The following is a 22,315-nucleotide window of genomic DNA, read 5'->3' as shown; positions in this document are numbered from 1 at the left end:
CCCCGTTGCCTCCCCGCCCACCGGAAGTGTGCGTGTGTCTCGCGAGCGAGTGGGGCAGCAAGCAAGCGAGCGAGCGAGCAGCGAGACAGAGCAGCCAGCCCCAACGCCAGAGAGAACGCCAGGGAGAATATGCTGCTGCTGCTGCTGCTGCTGCCATTTCTGCTGCGACGCTGTATGCTGCCCAAAAAAAAGAAATTTGTTGGCAGCGCCGAGATCTCTGCCGGAGTGTGTGCTCTTTCTCTATGTTTGGCTCTCTGCTGTGCTCTGCTCTGCTCGATTCTGGCCTGGCCTGGCCTGTTCCATGGTCGCGGGCCTGGCTTCTTGCCGGCTGCCCGCCAGTGTCTGTTGCGTTGGCAAAGTGAACACGCGCGCGTCTCTTCTGCTCCTCCTGTTCCCACCGTTCACCGTTCACCGTTACTGCTCCGTCTTCGGCCACGGCTACGGCTACGGATACGGCAACGCTACTGCCTGCCTGCCCGCTTTCTCCGTTGATCTCCAAACACCAAAATAAACGAAATAAACGTGCAAAGGGAATCTAGGCAGCACCTGAGGCGCATGCGAGTCACAATTGATCCGGGATCATAGAGAACTTCCCCACAAACGAGTATTTTTGTGGCGGAAACAAAACAGTTTTTTATTTATTTTTTTGTGCCTGTGTTGTATCGAAAGATGTGAGGAACAGGAGTCCCGGAGTCCGGATGAGGGAGTGCTCGACCATGTCGGACACGTGACACGCGCCTGTCCCGCGCGATTCACACCAACAATAACCACAGAACAAGTGAAATCGTAAGGGCCCCGCAATCAATCGCAAGGCCTCAGTGCAAGTGTTTTTCTATATTTTCACATAATCAAAAGCAACAGAGAACCCGATCCGCGAAACTGGAGCCAATTTAATCAATGTGACTGCATTTTGGGGGAAAAGAGAAATATTCGTTCGAGTATAGAATGCGATTTTGGTATTATTGTATGCCCAGCCCAGCCCAGCCCAGCCCACATGCCCACACACAGAACGCTCATATGCTCGTATTTATATTTGAATGCAAAATATCTTTCTGTGCGATTATATATGTATGTATTTCTGTGTGGTATGTACTGTGCGGGGATGTGGGGGTGGCCACCGCTTCATCATAATTAACTTTTACAAAGTAAATAAACTAAAAGCGAACCCCAGTCGAATGGCACCGGGGGCCATGTGTTCTGGTCAGCAGAGACCAGACCCGAAAGAAACCGAAACGAACTGAACCGATCCCCGATACAAAAACAATACGATCCGACAGGGCAGCGCAACACATCTGAGAAATTGTACAATTAAAATTTGCAAATATTAATGGATGGACCAGCAGGAAGACAGTGCAGGGAAGGGGAGCGGGGACGAACATTTCTGACTGTTCAATCACCCGCAATCATCACAGGGCCCTAGACCTGACCACGCCTACTACATCCTCCTCACAACTCACGAGTCGAATTCTCTTTCTTATTCGTTTGCTTTCTCTTTTTCCCTGAGCGCTTCCTCTCCAAAGAAATACGAAAACGCGGAAAATGCGGAAAAAAAGAATCGTGTTTTTACGTACACGAATTTTAATTTTTCGTTTTATTTTTATATTTCATACAACGCTCAGCCGCTGGCGTCTTCGTCAGCGTCGGCGTCGGCGTCTCTGCCAAAAAAGAGAAGAAAGATTTTTGTTGTTTTATATCATTCACACATTGTTTGGAATGAAATATTAAGTTTTATCCCCTTGTTTGTAGCAACATCGAAAGTGTTTCGTTCCTTCTCCCAGTTGTACTCTTTTCCCTCCACTTTCCATTTAAGTATATTTATCTATTCATATATTTGTGCTTCCGAAGGAGAAGAAGGGCAGATAACAGAAGAAGAGTTGAGAGAAAGCGACCCTAATGGATCAATGAATGAAAACGATTGATGGGATGGGAAATATCTCTATCAAATATCTGAATGAATCTGAAGGCAACAGTTGAATGAACTGAATAATTAGAATTTAAATATTTTACCTGAATTCTTAAGAATAAACCACTTAGCAACTGGAAGAATTTTTAAATTATACATTTATAGAAGCAATCGAAGTAGAAGGATGGATGCTATATGAGGGTCTACGAGGATTCGGTTGGGAAAATTAAGCCATCTGGCTTACCGCAAGAGAGGCATACATACAATAACCAGATTTTAAAAGCTTCCTCTTCCACCACCTTGCATCCTACATTTAAATCATAAATAATATAAAGTCCCTCCGTATTGATTGAGGCAACTGTTAAGACCCACCAAAAGATAGCAAGAGGCCAAAGTCTTAACGGATTCTTCAACCGAATTTTGTCATAATTTGTTGAGTTGGGCAACTATTAAAACGCCGCAGAATGTTCAACCATGAAATAGGGATTTCCTATTGATCTTTTGCCATATCGTTTTAAAATCCATTCAGCTCAATATTTGAAATATTCATAATTTGGATATATATTTTGTAATAGTTAGGCAATGACAATTTCATGTGGGATTAGTCCTGTGATGGCGGGTCTTTGCACAATTTTGATGGAAGAACAGCAACAAGTCACAGATCACTTACCAAATGTGAATTGAACTTTTGAGTTCTTTGCGCTATTGACTCTAAAAATATTGAAATGAAATTGAATTTGATTTGGTTTTGGTTGTGATTTTGGGAACTTTGATTTTGATTCCCCTTTTTGGTTCTAGCAGAGACTTCAAAGTGTGTTGTGGCCTCTTTTGATCGTTTCTGGAATGGGGAGAATGTTTTTGTTAGCCGCAGAACGGGACTGCCTGAACTGGCAAGTGAATTCGAATTCGATTTGAGCAACATTCAAATTGTTGTTAAGTTGTTTAATGCTACCGCACGGTCCCCTCTTTTCCTTGCTTTTCGCCAGCCCCCAGCGTGAGGTGATTTTCATTTGGGTTTCATTATTGTTTATTGTTTCATTGCTCATTGCCCGGCGAGGAAAACCCAATTAGTCATTTCCTCCCAGCAGCACCCAGACCTAATGCTCGATCCCGATCTTTGTTTGTTCAACTTTCTCCTGATTTTATTTTAATATTTTGTCAACACACAAAAAATCCCACAGAATAATTATAGACAAGAACAAATTATAAAATTAGCCAGGGATCGGATCGTTAGGGAGGAAGAGGTGTGTGTGTTTGTTTGTTTGTGTGTGTGGTCCTACTCGGGGCACGCGCTGGGAAAACAAATGAAAAGTTTTCTGGGTTTTCACCCATCCCACCACCCGCCATCCTCTAGAATGCAACGCTTCCCTGATTGTCGGGGGGGCTATTATCTCTAGAGCATGCCTGGCATATTTCACAATGCCGAGCAACCAAATATTTTCGTTGAAATGTCAAGTGCAGGCAGGAAGGCACAGGCAGAACGGTGTTGCCAGGGAGGGGCAGGGGCAGTGCCAGTGCCTCTAGGCAGTGGCATACGTGGCGTACTCGTGTGTGTGTGTATATGTTTTTTATAAACAAATCTGAGACCGGTCTGGATTACGAAATAGATTAACGATTTTTCTTGCCTTGGCCCGAGATCCAGAGAGATCTTTTTGGTGCTGATGCTGGTCAGCCTTCGCCTTTGACTCTCGCTGACTGTTAGGGGCAACGTGTGCGTATACGCAATTTTTGGCCAGCTTCTTCACCATCTCGATTTGCTGTTGCCCTACTCTTTGCATAGGATTTTATGCCTGTGAGCATACGATTGAGACGCCACAGATTATGTGCCGCACTCAGAAGAGGAGTCCACGTCTACCCTTGGCTACGTTTTGTAGAAAACGATCGAATCAATAGATTTAAAGTGTATTAGAAGCTTCGGCACCTGAGGACAGACTTCCCCACCTTCAGGTTTCTTCGATTTTCTTTTCGCTTTCGATGATGGTTTTTTTCTTCTTTTCCCCCATTTTATTAACGGCAACTCGACGGGGAAATTTGTTTATAAACATTGCAATTTTAAAATTTACAGTTCATTTGGAAACTGTTCGTTCTCCCACTCCGACTTTTAGTTGTATTTCGTATTTTTCGCCTCTACGTCAGTCAGCATAAGTTTATTAACATATGTGGCACGTGAGGGGGCACTAGGGTTGAAGCAGGGGCCATTTAATGCCACATTTTATTTATATGCTCCAAGCGCGTTTTTATTTGTTTTGTTTCTTTACGAAATTTCAATGCTGTCCGAGCATACAAAAAAACAAAAAAAAAAGAGTACTGCGTCCAATAAATATTAGCCCATCGGGGCAAAACTCTGGCTAAATGTGGCAGTAAAACACGCGTCTGCAAAATCAGTTTACACTGTGCTGCTGCCCAATTATATTAATAGGTGAAGGATTTGTGAAACTATAGAAAAATGTGCGTGACGCGCCCCTGTTGGGTAATCCGTTGACTTGCCCCGTTGCTAACTCCCATTTTCTGGAGCAGTTGAGGCTGAAGAGGAACCAGAAAAAAAGGAACACAAAATTAAGCCAATATCGGGACCAAGCAGAAGGAATTCTACAAAAGAAGGAAGCTGAACGGGTAGCAGGAAAAAGGAAACGGAGCGAATCGGATCCAAAGATGCCCAGTTCTGTGACAGTGAAGCGCATAACGAACACGTCTCCGACCGAACATTGTCAGTTGCAGTTGCAGTACCAGTTCCAGCCCCAGTTGAAGTACCAGTTGCAGTACCAGCTCCACTACAGGTTCCGGCTCGAATCAGACACAGCAGGAGCTGCCACTTTGGATGCTAGTAGTGGATCGATATTGTTGTCGATATCCAAAGCCACAGCGACACCGACCTCAGCTGATGAGCCGATAATGGGCCTGCCGCGAAAGAGAAAGAATACAAGCCAGAAACACAGTGCACAGCCAGTCGATAGCAAGACGCAAACGGAAACGCAAACGATAGCGACGATAACAAACACGATACTCTGATAGCAAACTGAACTATCGAAGCAAGAGCAGAGCAGCAAAGAAGCAGCAAAGGAAAAAGGCAAAGCAAGCGAGAGGATAGGATAGGAGTGGAGAGTGAGACCAATCCGCGATCGCTAGCCTGCCCCCACAAACCATGTTAGATATATTTCGTGGATTGAAAAACCTTGTAAAGGTCAGTCACGTTAAAACCGATTCGATAGTATTCCGCCTGCACTACTCAATATCTGTGATGATTCTGATGTCATTCTCGCTAATTATAACCACACGCCAGTATGTGGGCAACCCCATCGATTGTGTACACACCAAAGATATTCCAGAGGATGTGCTCAACACCTACTGCTGGATCCAGTCAACGTATACGCTCAAGAGCCTGTTCCTCAAAAAGCAGGGCATCTCCGTGCCCTACCCGGGCATTGGCAACTCCGATGGCGATGCGTCCGATAAAAAGCATTACAAATACTATCAGTGGGTGTGCTTTTGCCTATTCTTTCAGGTGAGCAATTGGTTTTCCTTTGAGTATTCGAGTAAATGTAACTCGATTAGATTGAGAAAATAATACAATTATGCGTCATCAAATAATCTAAAATTGCACTTAAGAGTTTCAGATCAAGTAATTCGACTTTTGAGCCACTTAAATATTTATAAAAATGTCCGTAACAAATGGACTTTAATCTATATTTTTCACAACAAATATGTGTCCTAACGATTCAATAATTTATGAACGATAATCTCTGGGACAAGCTGCGCCTGCGCGCCGAACCACTTACTTCTCGGTGCCACAAATCAGTGTACAGTTATTTGGGGCGTTGAATGATTTGATGGATTAAGTAATTAAGCGATTTTTCACTGAGAGCGATCCATTGAGTCGAATCTATATGTATGTAAAACATATATGTATATGCTCCCACACACATGGATACGTATTTCTTTTCAATACAACATTTCAATTTCCAAATATTTGTTCCACTTTTTTTCCCTTGTGTGTTTTGCGGTTTTGGCCTTTTGAAACGGCCAAACAATTTTGTGGGCCAAATGAAAATGTTTAAGTATTGTATTTTCATTTTGTTATTGTTGCCGAACATCTCACTTGGGGCAGCAGACACAAGGCCAACGGCATTTGGTAGCATCAGCATCAGCATGGAACCCCATGATAGTGCCGAGGTCGTGACGTATGTAGATGTTGCCTGAAAGAAGCAAGTGAGAGAGATGAATGTCCATTAATTTATTGGATATCGATGGGCAATATGAACAGCAGAACAGCCCTTCTTCTTTAACCGAAAGGAAACAATATTCAATATCAATCTTAAGAGCAAATCTCTATATCCTATAGATTGACGAGTAGCAAGAGAAAGTATAGCCAAGATTGCACTTCTCTTAACACAATAACATAACTAACTAAATAATTAGCTAAATAAAACCTAAGCCGTCTCCCCTGCCAAACACTCCCCAACCACCAATTTACCTACCAGCATATCTCTCTCTTCCACCTGTCGCATGTGCTCTTGTATCCCCAAACTGTCATCGCTAATTGCTGGCACCGCTTAAAGGAGATTGATTGTGTCATGGATGCCATTTTAGCCATCCCCATCGACATCATCCGACAACGGTGACGTCGCTCCTGCCCATATGGCATCTATAGGTAGTACTACACGATATGCTTTAGGTGCGTGTATCTCTGTATGTATATATAGATGGAAAATATACATACATACATACATACATATGTACATATATGCAGATGCGATGCGATGCTGCCTGTGCGACGATTACACAATATATCTTCCCGCTAACAATGTACAAATATTAAATGTATATTTTTATCACACTTTGTCGAGCGTGTCCCTCCCTCATTGGGGTGGGCTGGGGAGACAGTGGAGTGTGGAGCGGTGTGAGAGGGGGTGCTACGTTTCTCGGTTAGTGTCACAGAGCGATTATAGAGACGTTCTAGTCACCCAAATTCCTATAAATACATTTATTATGGTATTCTCCCTGCTTAATGACGCGTAGACGCGTTTTTATAATTTACACTTTCCCCTAGCCCTAATTTTGTCTGTTATGCCCTGATCTGCTCTTCTCTCATGCGATTTATTAATAACGAAAACGAATAAAAAATGCAGCCGATCGTTCATCACTGATTGGTGGGAGAGAGGTGGAGGTGGAGGCAGAGGAACACCTCATATGATTAAATCATATGCAAATCATATACGAATATACCAGAGAATCGTTAAATATTCAATGGTCAATAGCACCTGGATCAATTATCTTGCCAGAGGATCGATAGGAGTGGGTGGACCCGGGTGGATCGGCATCGATCGAGCTAATGGCCAGATCCATCATTAAGTTGGACAATGCAGCCATAAAATGTGAAAGCCTTAGCCATCAATTTTCATTCCCCACACATTTAGCTCCGATTCCATGCCCATCGATCAGGCATTTCCCTCAGATATGTCAAAAATTGGCATTTCTCCTCCACGATGCCAGCGTCTCGGCTCGGCTCGGCTCGGCTCCTGCTGCCTTGCCTGCTGGATGCTGCTTGCTGCTTACTGCCTTCTGTTTCTGCTGCTGCTGCTGCTGCTGCTGGCCGGGACGTCTAGATATTTATTGAAAAGGCGCAGACAAACATAAAAGTGAAATAATATTTCTGGCCAGATGCCAGGGAAATGCTGAAACAAAAAGCCATGGATATGCTAACAGGAATGGGCATGGGACTGCGATCGGGAATGGGAACGGGAAAGGGAACATCCATCCATAGGCAATATGGCAAGCGGGAAAGAAAGTTTCAAAAATTGTGGGAGGGGCTGGCACATGGAGGATAAAGTCAGACGCACGTCGTCCAATTTGAGCAGCAGAGTTGGGGGTCGCTCAGTCGGCTGTCGGCTGCCTGGACTGCCCTGCCCTGCCCTGCCCTGCCCTGCCCTGCCCAGCCCAGCCCTGCCCTGGTCTGCCATGCCTGTTTATATTTGACTTATGTGCGTGTATTTTTGTCCTCCCTGGGGTCTGTTCACATTATGGTGTGGAGAGGGTGTTGTTGCTTTATTCAATCGGGGGAGTGCGTTCAGTTGGCGGCGCAGACGCAGTGACAGCTCGAATCAGACGGGATCAAACACCGAAGCTCCGACACGTCAGTCAACACAGCCAGGAACAGTGGTCAAGGATGTGGGGTAATAGTTCCCAACTGATTCCTAAAAACATTTATAGTTGACAAATTTTATGTGCAAAATAAAGCTTTACCTTGAAAGAGACTCTTCTCTAAACGAAAGATGGGTCCAAGGGCAATAATTTGCATAGCATTGAAAAGAATTTCTCTGGTTTATCTAGAATCTGTTCAGCATGTTGGCAGCAAGAAGGGCCATTACATTTTTATACCAATAAAAAAATATAATATATGTTTAATTCATTATTTTAAGTAATAGTTGGAATTTCTTAATCTTTTCCCCACTGTGCCTGGAATGGCTTCTGTTTGACATGGACTTTGGCTTTCTCTTGACTTGTGCCTTTTCATTTTCGCTTTTTTTTGCACTGATTGTGGGCTGTTGCATCTGTTGCCACTGCTGCCGCTGTGCTGTTGCATTTATGAGATGCTTTTGTGGCAATTTGAACGCTTGCCAAATTGCTTTCCACACACGCACACGGACACTCGAGGCAGAGGGCGCGATGGCGATGGGGAGGACGAGGCCGTGGCCGAGGGACGTGGAGGCCACCCTTTACTCTGGCGTTTTCTCTTCCTCAATTTGCTCGGTCTGTCGTCGGGGAAATGCAATTTCCCAGAAGAAAATCGAACGAACGTATGAAAAGGGCAGACGCCTGATGATCCCAGACGCTGAAGCCGAACCAAGATGATGGCAAAGGCAACGATGATATGTTGATAGAGGCCAAAGAAAATCAAACGCATCATTTGACTTCCGGCAGGGCGTGGCGGGGGCAGGGATAGAGGATGGTGTGTGTACATGTGTGTGTGTGGCACGAACCAATGCCGTCAATGGGAAACGATGCAAAGTGCCGCAGATGTTTGGTGGCGGCCAACCAATTAGACCCGAATTCCGAACGACAATGGCAAATAATTTGGAATTTTCTATTGTTGCATGGCAAGTGGAAGAGCAGAGCTCCCCTCCATTAGGCGTAACGGAATGCAAAGTAGGAGGAAGAGCAACCAACGCGCGTGTGGTGACGTTTGGGTTGCAAATATTTGAGTGGGCCTCTGCCAAATGCTGTCCGCCAGTCGGGCGCCCACTAAACAAACTGAACTCTCACCTCTCACGCTCCAAGGCTCCAAGGCTCCAAGGCGATTGCTAAGCTCCCGGCGAATGGAATGGACTCTGGCCAGACAAACAGATCCCAGGGATTACCACCTGCCAGCTCGGAAGATCTCTCCCAGATGTGATTGGGCGACATGGAGATGTGCCAAAGCAAACAGACAGACACGACAGTCAGACACACACACAATTTACGCAATAGTCAGCGGGGATCAGTGAATCTCCGAGTCTGGGGCTAATTTACGATACAAGTTATTATTAATTTGTCATCGGGTCGGGGGGCATCTATTCCCATTCCCAGTCCACAGGCGAAAACAAACAATAGCTTCATAGATCACCAAACGATGGACGGATTTACAATTAAGAAAGAATTCTTGTCGGCATGTCTGCGTCTGCGTCTGCTAATGTCTCTCTGCAGTTGCGATGTGGCCCGATATTGTGGTAGGTAACCCCCTGTCCAACTGACTGCTCTTAATGGCTCACGGCTAATTGACGTGCCTATAAATAGGGGGGCACGGGTGCCCGCGATGGAATTAGCAAAGACAATAAAGACACAAAAGGGAAGGTCAGCTACCAACTAATGCCTTTGGCATTGTTTAACTGGAATCACCCGATGCATACGTAGTCCAACCGGGACGGGGCTATGGCCCAACCAACTCTCTGGCTTTCGTCTTTCGTCTCTTGTCCAACACAACAGCAGCTGGCAAATGTCACTTGTCAGGGGATTTTTAGTTTTTACGACAGTTCCAATGCGACAACACGCCCACGGGCCACAACCCCCCTCCGGCCATACACGTTCACGGAACTCACCTTTGCAGATCTATTCTCACTCACTCACTCACTCTCTCTCTCTTTCTCTCGTGCATACTTGTGTTACCATATATACATACATATGTACATACATACATACGTGCATACATCGTACATCGTCTAAATCTTCTGTGTGTTTTATATCTTTAATATTTGAGTGTGTGCTCTTTGTATGTTTTTTTTTTTGCAGGCAATCTTATTTTATACACCAAGATGGCTGTGGAAATCTTGGGAAGGTGGCAAGATTCATGCGCTCATCATGGACTTAGACATAGGCATTTGTTCCGAAGCCGAGAAAAAACAAAAAAAGAAATTACTTTTAGATTATTTGTGGGAAAATTTAAGGTGAGTACCAAAACAGAGCTGTACGTTTATCTACTAATACAACAAAATTACTATAGAAAAACGTTGCCCAAGTTTCTGTTGTATTTATATGTGGAATAATCGATTCCGCGAAATTTTAATCGCTAATATATGGCTGACATTTCCCCTGATCAGCAATTTCATTGCTATTTAAACGGATTGAAAATACCCAGAAATCGTTTGGCCCGAAATTCGAGTGTGACTCAGCCGCGGACTCACTCACTTCGCAAACAAAGACAAAGGAAACATGCACAACATTTTCGCATTCGTTTATACTCTTATTTATTTACTAAGAAAACAAAAATCATTTTAATTCTGACTCACTTCTAATTGTCTAACCCTTTCTTCCTCGCACAGATATCACAATTGGTGGGCGTACAGATATTACGTGTGTGAGCTGCTCGCCCTTATAAATGTGATAGGTGAGTAGGAGGAGTGCAGCAAGCACAAAGCAGCACCAGCAGAACTGAGCTGGATGCATGGATGGATGGATGGATGGATGGAGATGATCTACTGGAGGGAAATACTACTTAGACCCATTCAGATCTGATCTGCAGTCTTGTTTTGGACCAGATCTGATTGGGTCCACCAATGTGTGTGTCTGAAGGATGTTCCAATGCCTCTGATCTGTCTACTATAACTATTCACACGCCACTGATCTGCCTAGACCTACTCATATCTGATTTGAGTAGATTTATTTAGATCTAATCAGCTCTCTCGTTTGTCCGTTGCCACAATCTCTGGCCCACAATCAGAACTAATTAGCTTCTCGAATGGGGTGACGATGTTCCAATGAATCTTCCTGATCTGATCTGATCTCAATTGGGATACCAGGTGCCCAGGTTTTAGTAAACAAATGTTTCGGGGTTAAGACTACAGAGACAGACTCTCTCGCAATGTTCCGATTTCGATGTTCTGGCGAAAAGAAATCAATGACGAATTTTTATGGACTGACCGCACTGTAGCCGCGAATCAAAATAAACACAAATACAGATACAGCTACAGCTACAGCTACAGCTGCAGATACAGTGTACACTTTCCCCCCTTCGTACTTCTTTCTGTATCGCATCTCGTGTGGCTCTGTTCTCGGAGCGCGCCGAAATCTGACAAAATAATGAACTGTCAGACAACATGGGAAATAAACAATAATCATGCGGATAATGCGGGTTACCCCCCGCCCACATCCCTACATCCTACAAGCCACACAAAATGGCTGACATCGCACAACAAGGGGCCACAACAAGGGGAGATTCATTGGGGAAACGCACTGCCTAATTGGTCTGTGATGTGACGGCTACAGGCGGGTCGAGTGATGGATCAGCCACATACAATTAAACTAGGAGGGGGAATAGCTGGCCAATCAGTAGCCATAGAAGCAAGTAGATCAGGAATTTATAGAGTAGTAGGAAGATCGACAAGCCTACAAGACACCCAAGAGGCTCAATTCAATACCAAACCCCAAATTCACAAGGGGAATATTTGCATGCTGCGAATTTCTAAAATGTATTTGTTTTCTGGCTATAATTATTTTATACTCGCAAATCTTTGCGAGTTAATTCGGGAATGTTATTAACATTTGAAATACAAATTCACAAAGCCACACAAGAAGTTGTTTGTGCATTGAACTTCCTTCGAGTGCAACCACCTCTCAGATAATGGCCACCAATTAACCCGAACAATTGATGTATCGCCATCGCCCCCAAAAACCCGACGCGGTTTATGCACTCGTAATTAATTGAACCGCAGCCACAGTTTCGATTCGTTTACAATCGCTGATCCATCAGCCGAACGAACATCAGCCGCTCCGGGTCGGGGTCGGTCTCTCCACGTCTCACCACGTGCATTTAGCCGAAAACGAAATCGAAATCAAGCGAGTCCGATCACATAATTTACAAATTGTTAACACAGAATTAACACCAGAGCATCCACACTCCTCATCGGGTGAATCGGAGGCAACAGCAGCAGCAATGAACCCCATCAATTACCCAAAGTCCGAGGATGGTTGGGCGGGTGTCGTGTCCGATGGATAAACTGAACGGAGAGTGTTAGAAGAATGGGATCTAAATTCTGTTTGTGTTTCTTTGCAGGTCAAATGTTTCTTATGAATCGATTTTTCGATGGCGAATTTATGACATTTGGCCTGGATGTGATAGATTATATGGAGACCGATCAAGAAGACCGCATGGATCCTATGATTTACATTTTTCCCAGAATGACCAAATGTACATTTTTTAAATATGGTTCAAGTGGGGAGGTGAGTCGCGAAAATTGGTTAACCCCCCATTTTGCGGCTATTAATGTTGGCATTGTTATTTCCCCTCTTTTCCAGGTGGAGAAACACGACGCCATTTGCATTTTACCATTAAATGTTGTTAATGAGAAGATTTACATTTTCCTTTGGTTTTGGTTTATCTTATTAACGTTTCTCACAATGTTAACGCTAATATACAGGGTGGTTATTATATTCTCGCCTCGAATGAGGGTCTACTTATTTCGTATGCGATTTAGGTGAGTATCCCACCTGAGGCCCTGATTTTTTGTTCTTGGTTTATTTATGTTTATTTTCGTTTTTGTTAATTTACAGGTTAGTGCGTCGTGACGCTATTGAAATAATCGTTCGTCGTTCGAAGATGGGCGATTGGTTTTTGTTGTATTTACTAGGTGAAAACATAGATACAGTTATATTTCGTGATGTTGTACAGGACTTAGCGAATCGTTTAGGACATAACCAACACCACAGGGTGCCTGGATTGAAAGGTGAAATACAGGATGCATGATATTGGGAGTATTAGAAACAATACAAAATGCAATTTGTCGTCTCCAACTGAAAACCATCAAAAGTAACTTAAAGAAAACCAAAAAACTGCAAAAACCACAAGAAAAAAAACCCACAGCAGCAGCCCACAGCAAGTACAACCATCACAGCAGCAGCCGCTTCATGAAAAAAGTTCAAAAAATATGTTAAAAAAATACTAAAAAATCGTATCTTCAAAAAATACAACCAAAAAAACTATCGTCAGCGCAGTCGCAGTCGCAGTCATACATTTCAACTCTCACATCAGATATCAGATCGGATCAGCCAGAAGGAGCTGAGGAGCAAGCAGGACGGAGCAGAACGCGGAACAGAACTAACGATAGTCGATAACACCAATAAACGATAACTATAACAACCATCGAACCACACCACAAGGAAGCGAAGCGGACTCAACTGTACCAATGGTGCGAGCGGAGGCAGAAGCAGAACGAACATTCAAAGAAGAGTAGCAAGAGGAACAGAAGAATGAATGAAAACAACCAGCAAAGCAAGAACAACAACAACAGAGAGCAGTGTCGCCAGATCATCAGAGATTCGGTGATTAGTCAGTCAGTCAGTTAGTCAATAAAGAATGGATGCAATTGCAGAAAAGCAGCCAAGGAGAAAAGTGGATCGGGGAGTGACCGCCAATGGGCGGTTGACCCCCGAGGCCGGACAATGCAACCGGATGCACGTAGCGCCTGCGTCCGGGCGCGTGTCACATGGATACAAGTCACAAGAGCGCGCGAACAGCGAACAAGTTGGCGCGCGATTAAATAGAAAAGTTGCCTCAACGGACAAGTACAAGGTGTGTGCGGCCAAGGACATGGACAGACGAGGAAATTGGGGAAAATGGGGTGTTAGCACAGTGCTCTCGCTCTGTCTCTCTCACTCAGAGCATCTCAAAACTCACCCACACAGACACATACACAAGCACACACAGACCATCACGGCATCAATCATACGCCCCGTAGAACGAGTCACACACACGCAGACACAGATACACTCACGGACACACACACACCAGCACATCGCACTTTGCTTGTCATGCAGCAGTAACTAAACCAAACATCAAAAAAGTCGAGACGACGCCCGCGGAAAATTGCATTTCTGTATTAACCCCAATAGCAAGTAAGAGGAGAATAAGAGTAACATCAGCATCGAAAACACCAATCAACAACCAACAACAAAGTCACGAACGATGCGCGAAATACTGTTACAACAACAACAACAACAGCATCACAAAAACGAGGATGCAAGGCAGAGAGAGTGAATCTCTACCGGAGGAAGGAATCTCAGCAGCATACCGCAACATACAGCGGAATGAATGGCAGCGAGAGAGGCAGCAGCGGCAGCAGCGGCAGCAGCAGCAGCAGGCGGCGAGTACTCGTAGGAAGCGGAATAAAAGAGGAAGCGGAAGCACAGGCGGAAGCTGAAGCGAAAGCGGAAGCAGACGCGGCAGAAGTAAAAGTTTAATTAAATTAAATTCAATTCAATTAAATTACTTATTACAATGATATCTTGAAGTGTTCATGTATTCGAATGTAGGTTAACTAAGTCAAGCATACAAATAATTCTATACATATGTATATGAATCCATATATATATATATTATATATATATAGATAACAACTTTTTTTTTTCTAACTCTAAGCATTTGTATTACTCGCTAAACAAATGAACAACAAAAACAAAACCGCAAACAAATGAAAACAAACAAAAAAACCTAAAAAAAAATACCGAAAAAATGAAAACCGAAAACGTAATTTTTTGTATACAAATGGGGTGAAAACGAGAAAAAAAAACAACTAAAAACAATGAGCAGATAAAAGATAAACCAAACGAACAAAAAATATCAGTAAATATCAAGAAAGAGTTCAGAGCAATGGAAAAGGGAGAAGAAGGAAGCGAAAAAACTAGAAGGAGAAAATACCATGAAATAAGCATTAATACCGAAACCGAACAAAGAACGATAAAAAAAAAACAAAAACAACCAAAAATACACTTACATAATTTAATTAGATCGAAACTTTAGCGCGCATCACATATACATACACACAACCGATACATAAATACATACAAACAAACATATAACCGAAACAACAGACAGACAGTAACTCAGATACAGATACAGACACCCAGACACCAGACGGAGACACTCATGGAGTAATATTTTCAACTTATAAAAGAAGACAAAGATAAGATGTTCATGCATACAACCACACACACACACACACACACACACAACACACACACACAGACACACAAACAAGTAAATATACATATATAAAGTATATATACATACATAGTATATAAATTATATATTATTATCAATCATTCAGCAACAAAAAGAGAGCAGCAAAACATTCACAGCATAAATCAATTAACTCAACTTATAATAGAGCATACTCAGATATTCTCTCTCTCTCTCTCTCTCTCTATGAAAATATGCCTTATACTCAACCACACACAACCATAAGAAAATACCAAAAACAATTTAAAAAAACAAAAACATTACGAAGAAAAGGGGAAACATACCAAAAGATAATGCTTTGCCACATAAATCAATTGTAATCATAAATGATAATACATATAATTAATATTAAAAGTAATATTGATAATAATTCAGACTTGATTTCGACAATTGCTCCCTCGCACACAGTCAAAGGGCATTGCAGCAGCTCCAGCTACCCCCGCCCTGGATTTACCGCCACGCCCCAGAACACACTCACTTTTGTAGCCTTAGATCCACCAACCCATCAGCCACATACATACAATCGTACTCGTAATCCACTCCACATAGAACTCGTCTCGACTCGACTCGATTCGATTTCATAATGTGCTGCAAATTGTAATATCCGTCCAAGAAACCTTTTTGAAGCGCACCCCCTTTGAGTTCAGGCAATCTTCTCTATTTATCATCTCCATGCGACTTTTCATTCCCTACTTCCTTCCTGTTAGCCCTGCGTTTCTCAATTAATACAAATACCAAAGTGAAAAGGACCAAAACAAAGTTACAGATGCCTCAAACGTTTTTTCAATTTGCTCCACAGGTCTCCCTCATCCTACCTATCTACCATTACCATTCTACAATTTTTCTTTTAATATATCTCTCTGAAAAGGACGACCAATGACGAACCACAGACACAGCCAGACGAAGCCAAGCCAATAAATGCAAAATGTCACTGCCAAACAATAATAACACAAAAATCAAAGTAAAATAGTTAACCCACAGATAGATAATGGCTAAGCTCAGGGTGGCTAAGAAAATTGGGGAAGGGCAGGGATGGACAGGGACAGGGAATGTGGTAAAAAGCAGCTGCAATGCCCCATAAAAACAGGAATTGGCGCCGAAAAAATAATGTTCCTTGTCTCGAATTCGAACTCTGAATTAGGAATTGCCGATGAATGTGCTCGCTCACAAGGAATTAATCCGCTCACTCTTTATTTATTCTGGCAACTAATTCATCTACCATACTTATTTTCTTTGTTTGTTTCATCTAATCACATCATACAGCATACTCAAAGACGCATTAGATTTTAGCCAATGGAAATGTAGGGGAAAGGCAGTAAGCGGAAAGCGTGGTGGGAAAACGAATCGAGTCCCTATGAATCTCAAAGTGGAGATGGAGATGGAGGAGGAGGAGGAGGAGGAGGAGAAGCGGGAGAGCATGTAGTCGATGCAAAAAAACAATAATTATAACAATAAATGGTAATAAGTAATTTTAGCGTATTTTTTTTAACTGCTTATAGCCAACGTAAGTGTAGTTCAAAACTGAACATATGTATGTATGTAAATCAGCTGAAGAAGAAGAAGGGAGAGTACTTTCTTTTGTCATAGTTTTTTTTTGGTCGTCCTCGAGGATAAGTATTAGATTGTAAGCACACTCAGACACACACTGAACAGAACAGAACAGAACAGACACACACACAACAATAAACTCACACACTGAAATGATAAACGAAAAGCAAAAGCAAAAAGCAAAAGCAAAGAATGTACTTGTATAAATATCGTGGGGAGATCGTAAGCTAAAGGGTTACTTACTCGCAAAACATTTATGTAATTATAGTGGAGGAAGTGAAGGAATACCATACCAAAACGTAAGCATATTACAAGGAAATTGCCATTAGTCGATAGTGTTAAAAGCGATACGTATGATCTACTCGTACATACAGATAGGGTTAGGCCACGGACAGAACTGCAGAGGGGAAATCTGTCTGGGAGACACTTAGTTTAGCTCAATCAAGTCAAAGAAATCTCTCGTATCTCTCGTAACTCCAACTAAAAGCAATTGTAAAATATCGTAACACATCCGACTTACAGAGATGCAAACCCAAAATGGAATCGCATCGGATCGCAACATACCGTTAGTGAGTCAATCGGTTAGTCAGTTAATCGAAATTCAAATCGAACGAACGAACAAACAAACAAACAAGTCGACGGTGAGGCAAGACTTTATTTTTCAAAGTATTTGCCACAATATATACAATTTAAAATATACATACATACCTATACCTACAACAAAATACGAATTGTAATAGCTGAATCTAGCTGTAAGGACATAGAAGAGCAGAGAACATTTCATAGATGCAACTCTAAAAGCAATAAGCAGGCAAAGCAGGCGGCGGTGAAGCAAACAGGCGATATAATGTACGTAGAATTTTCACCAATTTTCACCTCCGGTCAATTCGGTCAGTCCACACACAACTGGTCCCCACACAATTCCGTTTTCCTCTTCTTCACCTCTTTCTTGGTTTCTTTCCAACCACGCTCCCACTCTCTCTGGCATTCTTTAACAGCGAATTTCGAACGAATCTCAGCCAATGTCAACAAAAGTTGACTATTTTACACAGTTTGTGGTTTTATTTTTTGTTGGTTCAGTTGTTTGTTTGTTCGTTCTGGGCCTGAGTTTGGTTTTTGTGTATCTTCAGTGTTCAGTGGCTAAGTTAAGCTTTTAGTTTTGTATCTTCTACCACACATACTTTCTCATTCATTTGTTCTTTCGGCAATAAAAAGGAAACTTGTATACATATTATTGTTTATTGGGTTTTATTTTTGGATCTGGCACAGCTTGAGATCGGGCAATCCTACTGTCCAACTCTTTCCCACACCCTTTCATTAAATCTCTCACCCTTTCACTCTTCCAATCCCAATCCTAACATCCTAGTATTTTTCACATCGCTCGCACACGACAAAAGAAAGTCAATTTCTCAGCACTCACAGCAAAAACGAAACGAAAAAAATCGAAATCGAAACTCAAAGCTAAACATAACGAAATGAAATGAAATGAAACGAAATGAACTAAATGAAACAATTAGTGAAGCATATTGGTGAAATACACGTAACTTATATTTTAAATCGAATTAATGAGTGATTAGCGCAATGGTACCGATAAAATACAATTTAGTTGAATTCCCTAGCAAATCGAATAGTGAGAACTTTTTATTAGACAGAATAAACATTTTTTAATTGTATACTAATCGAATCAAAATTGTAAAAAGGAAAGGATATGACGAAAGCAAACCATTAAGCATATATTGAATACAAATTGAAACTGCCAATTCACATTCTCAGACAGAGTTTTAAGAAGCTAACCAAATCAAGCATTAAAATAATAATCATAAGCAAAAGTATACAATGCGTCAACAACATACGAGATGTAAGAAAAGAAACAGAACCCAAAAAGATAAACTTGCTGAATATATTTCGACGAAACAGAGAGGAAGACCCCCCAATAACACAATATATTGTATCTAGCATTCGACTAGACATGACTCAAGTCAAATCAAATCAACTCGACAAGTCCATAAATATTCGTTGACCTTCCGTTGGAACGAACCCCAATTCGAACCAATTCAATTGTTTGACTTTTGCTCTACCCAAAAAAATTGCAATGCAAATTTAAATCGCAGATTCACAGATTCAGATTATGAATTAAGTTTCAGATGCAGGTTCAGGCTTACTTTAGGCATTTAGCGTATATCAATTTATGTGTGTGTGTGAACAAATAGCAGACAATAATTAGTGGACGGCGTACGGAGGAAGTCACTGAAACCCAATGGCAATATCACATATAGTACTGTGTGTATAACATCTGGCTTTTGTCCGGGCACACACTGCACAGGGGATCAATGGAACGGAACGGAATTGGGATGAGGCTCAGGCCGAGGCTCAGGATAGCGGTGGATAAGTTAGGCCGAGAAACTGGTGGCGAGTGAGGAGCGATGGCGGAGCAGATTTGTTGTCTTCCAATTTAAGGCCAGTCTAGCATAATTGTTCAGTTCGTTTTAGCGGGTGTTTTAGGTTTTGGCAGATGTAGTTCCTAAACGCGGCATTCGAATATCGTAAGCAATATATCGTAGACTTCAGTTACCACAACTAGTGGGAGAATTTCCCCAGATGAGGTCGGTCCCCTCCACAAGTACTCACAAGTACCCTCAGATCAAATCATTTTGTTTCGATCCATCAGGAACAGACAGAGGAGAAGAGACAAATTAATTTCCTGAACGTGTGGGAAAGAAAACTGCCTTAAAGTGATTTTCTAGTGAAACCAAAAAACGAACAACAAAATGCAACCCTGTACATAGTGCCCTCCCGAGGAACGACGAAGCACGGAGTGAGGAAATACGGAAATACGGAAATACAGAATGCAGGAGGAGACCATTTTTTTACTAACAACCAAACCTAGCTACGTATCTACGAGTAAGCCTATCTTTTAAACGACTAACAGCTAAGCTGTAAATAGAAGGACAACCCACACACACACACACACACACACACACGGAACCCACACACAGAACACACACGCGCGTATATATACACATGCAAACATAATAGTATATAAATAAGGTATACATAAATATACAAGCATATACATATTTAAAAGTAATTATATTATATACATATAAATGTACAAGTTTTATAACGAAGCAATGATTAGATGGTAAATCAGATGAAGAGCGAAAGCGAACATCTTTAGCAAAATTACACCTAAGTTTTCCAGATTCAGATGACTTTTAAACCAAAACACACACACACATACAGAAGAATCCTTCGAGCTGGCAAGCTGGAAAAGCTGAAAAGGAGACAAAAGTTAGACAAAAGGATGTAGGAAGAAGTGCAGAAAGGAGGAGTAGGAGTAGGCGTAGGTGTAGGAGTAGAAAGTAGGAGTATGAGGAAGAGCTTTTTGTATTTCGACTTGTTTTCCAGGAGATCCTATGTTTAGTCAACTAGTGTAATCGTAATGTAAAGATAAACCAAGAAACGAAAACGAAACGAAACGTATGTAAAATAATTGCATAAATAATTTTAAATATATTCGCCGATTGCCTTCAACTAGAGGAATTTTGATTAAACTTGATAACGAAAATAATAATAATTACTAAAGCATAACTATAATTATTATTAAAGAAAATGCATTGAATATTTCTACAAAGTAATGGGAATACAAAGCAGATGGGAAAGCGGTTAGACAAAACAGAAACAAAGGGAAAGAGAAAGAAAACGAAGAACGAAGAACGAAGAACGAAAAACGAAAAACGAAGCCGACAGAGAACAAATCTACACAAAAATGAAATTCAAAAAGAACTGAAGTAAAAACAAAGATTTTAAAGCAGTAACAAATGGCAAACAAATAAAACAAACAAACCAAGCATTCGTATTTGTACACTAAAGACCCGATAAAGAGTACGCAACTTATACACGCAATATTAGACTAAACAGACCTCGAAGAAACGAACCGACCACAGAACAGAATACAGGACAGCCAGGAACACGCAAAGCACACACAATGCTCCCTCCCCCACACATTCTACAGCTTCCAGTTTCCCTACTCTCGAGTTCCAGATACGAGAACCAGCCAGGGAAAAGGATACATACCAGAGAGGGGGAGGGAGATGTCCTGTCGGTCCACTCTAACTTCACGCGAAATATCTCTCGAGATCCTTTCTTTGATTTGTTAACTAGAAACACTCGCACATATCCAAATAAAAGACGAATACCATTTTGAAATCCAATCCTAGCCCGATTACTGTCCATCTCCATATCTCCATATATGTATCTCCCTCTCCGAATCCACATCTCCCCTCATTGAGACTAAGACCCACTAGTGAGCCCAACCACAACCACAACCACAACCCAACCACAACCAAACCACAACCACAATCACACCCACAGCCACAAAAGCACAACCAGAAGAAGAGAAGCACAGAACCACAGGAGCTGCAGGAGGAGAAGAGTAACTCGAATCTAGAGCGTACTTCTAGGCGTTAAGCGTACATACATCTAGTTTGTATCTCTTATATATACACATATAAATATACATACATATATATATATACATAACATAGCATAATTATACAGATATACAACTTACGGTAACTCAATACGCATACAACTAGCCAGAGAAGGAGGAGGCGAAGGCGAAGGCGGAGGCGGAGGCTGGATTAGATCCATCTTTTTTTTGTACTGTATTGTAATGGTAATGATAAAGATAACGATAATGATAAAGATAATGATAATGGAAATTTAACTAGTTATAACGTGCAGTTATCGTAAATTTATGATTATCGATTATTGAGTCTTGAGTACGATTATTATGGAACGTTTAATTTTGTTAATACGAAAAAAAAACGCGAGCATGGTTAATAAAGCTTTAATTTGAAGCTATATAGGTATATATATATACGCCCATTTATATATATACACTCACACCAGACACACAGACACAAACAAACACACACACCCACACACACACATCGACACAGAATGAAGCATGGAAAAACGTCCTCAGTCTATAAATTTGCAAAATGAGCGACACGGAAACTTGAATGAATCGAAAGCGAAACAGAAACAGCAACAGCAACAGAAGGGAGAAGCGAGAAGCGAGAAGCAGGAGAACACATAAGCAACAGCACTTAAGTCTAAGGATCCGTAAAAGTACGAGTATATTACGATTATAGTTATTTAACGATAGCAAAACGAAACCGGAAACGGAAACGAAATGGGCATGGAGATCGCTAAGAGGGATGGGATCGAGTAATCGAGAAATCGAGAGACAGGGTTCGGGCATGCCCACACATACAGGCACAGGTACAGGTTCAGGTTCATAAATCTGTCCATCTGGCTATGTGTGTGTGCATGTGCGACGCCATACATATACACCCATATACTATATGCATAAA

General features: G+C 41.9%; 1 protein-coding gene and 1 long non-coding RNA gene across 6 annotated transcripts in view; both read left to right on the top strand.

Annotated features, from left to right (window-relative positions):
• The window catches only part of LOC117903800 (innexin shaking-B), a 56,603-nt gene extending 43,419 nt beyond the window's left edge, over positions 1–13,184 (top strand). For 3 of the 5 annotated variants that reach the window (XM_034816232.1, XM_034816231.1, XM_034816234.1), the window contains 5 exons: positions 10,166–10,320; positions 10,696–10,760; positions 12,426–12,592; positions 12,668–12,846; positions 12,923–13,184. In XM_034816232.1, the coding sequence (XP_034672123.1) occupies positions 10,166–10,320; positions 10,696–10,760; positions 12,426–12,592; positions 12,668–12,846; positions 12,923–13,115 (759 nt within the window). In that variant the 3' untranslated portion in view covers positions 13,116–13,184. Of the gene's footprint in view, positions 1–4,444; positions 5,406–10,165; positions 10,321–10,695; positions 10,761–12,425; positions 12,593–12,667; positions 12,847–12,922 lie in introns of those variants that run through there. The other 2 variants (XM_034816235.1, XM_034816233.1) reach the window with 2 other exon arrangements.
• Positions 13,185–13,307: 123 nt separating this feature from the next.
• Positions 13,308–22,082, top strand: LOC117903804. Its single transcript, XR_004649531.1, has 3 exons — positions 13,308–17,298; positions 17,358–17,364; positions 22,072–22,082. It is a non-coding gene; the product is annotated as an uncharacterized LOC117903804 (long non-coding RNA).
• The last annotated feature ends 233 nt before the right edge of the window (positions 22,083–22,315 follow it).

This window comes from Drosophila subobscura, chromosome A (genome assembly GCF_008121235.1).
Source record: "Drosophila subobscura isolate 14011-0131.10 chromosome A, UCBerk_Dsub_1.0, whole genome shotgun sequence".
In the NCBI taxonomy this organism is placed as follows: Eukaryota; Metazoa; Arthropoda; class Insecta; order Diptera; family Drosophilidae; genus Drosophila; species Drosophila subobscura.
Note: the sequence above shows the minus strand (reverse complement) of the source record. Positions and strands in the feature narration are given on the sequence as shown.